Here is a 4,583-nt window from a genome sequence, read left to right on the forward strand (position 1 = left end):
ATGTGCATGTGGAGGTTGATAGGCCAAAGAAGGCTCCCTGTGAGAAGCATCATGTGGATAGTTCCATGGTCGACGGATCCGCCATGATCGAGTGACTTTGTGTGGGTACAGATGTGTTTTGCTTTGTGCATACTTTGTAGGCATTTGACCTGTATGGTGGCTAATCTGAATCACAGAGTATATCGTGTTACCAGCTGTGTACACTGTAACTTATTTCACTCTTTTGAAACAGTGATGATGAGTCCATGCTCGTGCCAGTATTGGGTGTAATCCTCTCACTTTTTTCTTCTCAATAGAAAGGCGATGGCGCTGAGGAAGGCGTGACCAGCGAAGGTATGGACTCACAATCAATCTAACCAATTGAATATGTGCTATGTGCCACTAGTTCAAAAGCGTTGAAGGCTTTATTCATTTTCTCAGCTGCGCCGATTCATTTACACAACATTGATCAACTTTCAGCTTTCCATAATGTCACTGAGCCGAGTCGATTTGTCTCTTTCAGAGTTTGACAAGTTCCTGGAGGAGCGAGCGAAGGTAGCAGACACTCTCCCTTCTCCCCCCGGAGGAAACCCCGCCCCCGTCAGCGCGCCCAGCGGCTCCCACAAGAAGGCCGAGCGGACGGAAGATGCCCTCTTTGCCTTGTAGACTCTCCCCAGACCCACGGCGTTGCTGCCCGGCAGCGGTGTAGCAACTGTGACCTCGCCTCCTTGTCATCCCCTCGCCAGTGTTGCCCTCACATGCACAGGGCCAACACGCTTGCTGCCCAGCGCTGCGTCATGTATTACTATATATTGACGTGTTGATCTGCTAGTGAGGGATCTGCTAGCATTTGTAACGCTCCACCAAAGGAAGACAACCTAACATGCTAGATGTGGTTTAGAAGCTGTGGCTCTGTCAATGTATATTACTGCTAAGTGGAAAAGAAGGATGGGAAATTTCACTGCAGGCCCACGCATCGAGGCGATATGAACAGAGTCAACTAGGAATATATTGTTTTATTTTAATACAATTCACCTTAATTGCTAATTTATGCGTTTATATTATTTTAATGGTTTGTACTGTACTATGAACTAGCGCTGTGTTTATTGTCAATCCATGTTTTTTTTTTCTACAACTACTCCAGTTGAGATTTCTATTAATGCTCAGAATTTTGAGATACAGTATGTGTAGAATGGGAACAATTACTCAGTTTGCCAGAGGCAGTATGGAGAGTGATGTTAGCAGGATAACTTTGCTAACTTGGAAAAGGATAGCTAAATCATAGCTAACCTTGATAAACCTGTATGCATTTCCTTTGATCAAAGGGAATAGAAAGCAAAATGCCAAAAAAAAGGCACTTGTTAGCATTCCATTGTTTTTTTTAGTGGCTAAGGGGAAGGAAAGTGACCATGAAGTCTTTCCCAGCCGTCTTTTCAGTTTCCTCTGAAAAGCTACAATAAAACGACTTACAAATCACACACGTGAACAATCGCTGACAGCCATTCCAAAGAATCTTGAGGCTCACCGATCATCACAAATTCACCTCTCTTGAACATTATAAAAAAACGAATTCTCCTTTAAGGTATCATGAACATTTTCCTTCCCCTGCTTTATTAATGTCTGTGCACTTTGAAGCTAAACAAAAAGATATATATTATCCTTTGTGTTTACAAGAGGGTTACTATTTTTATAGGGAATGGGAAATAGTCTTAGATTGACTTCAATTTGCACATAGCTTTTCTAACTCTTAAATTCCAGCCCTTGTCCACTATACAAAGCACACTTTTAGAAGTGGATGGATGGACTTAATGTTCACAAATTATGATTACAAATCCTAGAGTAAGAGAAATGACATGACAAAATATGGCACTGAAAGGATCAGCATGGCACACAGACCCTTGGGAACATGATTAAAAGAAGAAGAGAAAACATACAATAATGTATTGTAAAAAATGTATCCATATGTAGATCTTGACATACTACAGTATATACAGTATGTACTGTATATACCTCAAAATACAGGAATATTAGTTTCTGTATCTGTTAAAAAAAAACGTATTTGCTCATAGTAATATTCAGGAGGCAGAGAGATTCATTTATTATTTTATCCCTTAACTGTACTTTTATAGTTCGTGTAAAAAAAAAATCTATTTGTAACCATAACCATTCATCTCTGGTTCAGACTGAAGCATGCACTGAGACGCGTAACCAAACAAACCCCATTTGTACTTTCTTCAGCATAAAGTGTGAAACTTTGCTTTGTTCAGTCAAAGATGTCTTTTCATTACTGTACCACTTCACTGACTGACTGACTGCAGCAAAGCAGTTCTAAGTGGAATTTGTCTTTGGTGTGCTGCTGCTTAAGATCACACTGGCAAAAGCGGTTCAGTCTCCATCCCAGCTCCTTCACTGACACGCTGGTTTGTTTCTAATTTTGCTCTGCACTTAAGAATGTTCTCAGCCAGCCCCTTAAAGACCAAAAGCCTTTTCAGTTAGAACCAGTCTGTTTGACTTTCCCAACTTTGTTAAAGCCTAATCATGTCATTTGTCGACTTATCACTAAAGGTTTTCCACCAGAGTGAAATATTCATGGTTTGTTATACGTGTTAACATCATTTCAATGGTGACCTTGAAAATTATTTGTGCAAGTTTTTTTTATATTATAAATAAATCTTTAAATGTATTTTAGTATTACAAAATAAATTATTAATATGAGTGTTAACTTTGCTTTAGTTTTGCTGTATGGCTACAGTTTAAAAGGTGTTGATGTATGCCTAACCTGGTAACCGAAATAACAGCATCAAACTTACAATCAACCATTGTGTCCACTTTAAGAAGCTCTTACCATGCCACAATGAACAAAGATTATTACTGAAAAGTGTAACGGGAGATACTTTTAAAGGGAGCTTAATTCTCAGCGTGTTTGTGTGCAACTCATCTCTGGATTTGTAACAGAGTTTACCGTGTTACTTGCTTTTATGAAGCTTAAGTCCTGATTGCAACATGTATTCCTCGAACCTCTGGCTAACTGGTTAGTGAATGTCTTACGATATTGATGAGCGAGAACGTTGAGCTAAAACCTGCAAGATTGCAGACAAGGAAGAGGGCCTTGTTTTCTGCTGGTGGCTGTCTCGTGTCTCTTTGGCTGTGCTATCTGCTGCCATCGCCAGATCTCTGTTTGACTTAATGCACGTATTTTAACTGTCCAATAAAACACTAGCAATGTGTGACCTCTACCTCACAATTGTCTGTGGTTACTTTATAGTCCAGTGTTGTGTCAAACTCCTGCTTCCCCCCATACAGATGCTGATGCAACTCTGCCTGGATCTTACACTGTAGTGCTTATTGTGTCACATGTGCCCCTCGCCCCCCCGTGCGTTGCTACATGTAAATGTCCATTCTGGTCTCGATGACTATCAGCAACTGTATGTGTGTGCATATAATATGTAAACAACCCCAGTGCCCAGAGAGTAATTTAACCACTTTGCTACTGTGCTACTCTCGGTCACTGACCTTGACCTATTTCCCCACCACGCCTTTGTGGGGCTCCCCTTTGTGCTCATGTTTTGGTGTGTTCATCTTACATCTTCAAGCTGCATAATTTAAATGTAGATGTTGAATTTTGTGAGACGTTTGCATATCATACTGTAGAATGGTCAGTGCACTACTGACCATTGTACAGTATGATATGGGCCCAGATAAATAATAATAATAAACATTTTGTTTACCTTAACTTAGGATATAATTATGATATACATTGAATGTTTAAATGAACTTGAGGATATGGGTGGATGTTTCTTTACTTTTCTTTTCAGATTTAACTGGACACATATTTGATAACTACCAATTTATGAATCCTTGACCACCTGTATCCTTCTCCAGTGTGTATCCACCCCTCCCTCCTCCCACCACTACTCTGGCATAAATACATGATGTAATCACTAGAGCCTCAGGTCTGACGTCAGATCACCCCACTCGCTTTCTGAGCCTCCCATTGGAGGATTTCACTGGTTCTACAGGAGGAGGAGGAGTCACTACTTCGAGTCAATCAAACTTGTCTTTCATTAGCCCACACCTACTTGGCTCTGATTGGCTGTCGAGGGCAAGCCCACAATAATCTATGAATAAACACATCCATGCTTTAGCTTCCCCCTTCAAAATACAAAATTTTGTGACACATGCATGCCCGCACGAGACTGGAAGAAATTGCATTGGATAATTCAGTTTGTTCCATTTGGTACATATTAGTAAAAGCTACTGTAAAGAATGTGCTGTAAAGAATAGTTTTACTATTTTACTTCTCTAATGACACTAAGTAGTATATTAACGTTATTACAATAGTTTAGCACATATAGATGCGATATATGTCTTATTGTACATTGTCCTAGATAATGACAGCCTGTGTGCTGTCATAATTTTCCCCCTTCGAGGTTTTGGCAATCACAACAACCCTGCAGCAGGGACGTGGGAATCGAGGGCAAATGCAGTGATTGGCTGGGTTGCCTGCCACTCATCCTCTGCTCTGTTGGGTTGCTTGGTTCCCTCCGTAAGCACGTTTAGTGCTCAATGAGCTTCACTGTTTGGCTTGGCAAGTTTCTCTGGAT

General features: G+C 40.6%; 1 protein-coding gene across 2 annotated transcripts in view; it reads left to right on the plus strand.

Annotated features, from left to right (window-relative positions):
- The window catches only part of tom1l2a (target of myb1 like 2 membrane trafficking protein a), a 32,565-nt gene extending 29,371 nt beyond the window's left edge, over nucleotides 1-3,194 (plus strand). For both annotated transcript variants that reach the window (XM_083649405.1, XM_083649404.1), the window contains 2 exons: nucleotides 297-333; nucleotides 503-3,194. In XM_083649405.1, the coding sequence (XP_083505531.1) occupies nucleotides 297-333; nucleotides 503-645 (180 nt within the window). In that variant the 3' untranslated portion in view covers nucleotides 646-3,194. The remainder of the gene's footprint in view (nucleotides 1-296; nucleotides 334-502) is intronic.
- The last annotated feature ends 1,389 nt before the right edge of the window (nucleotides 3,195-4,583 follow it).

This window comes from Poromitra crassiceps (assembly GCF_964638095.1).
Source record: "Poromitra crassiceps genome assembly, chromosome: 13".
Taxonomy (NCBI): domain Eukaryota; kingdom Metazoa; phylum Chordata; class Actinopteri; order Beryciformes; family Melamphaidae; genus Poromitra; species Poromitra crassiceps.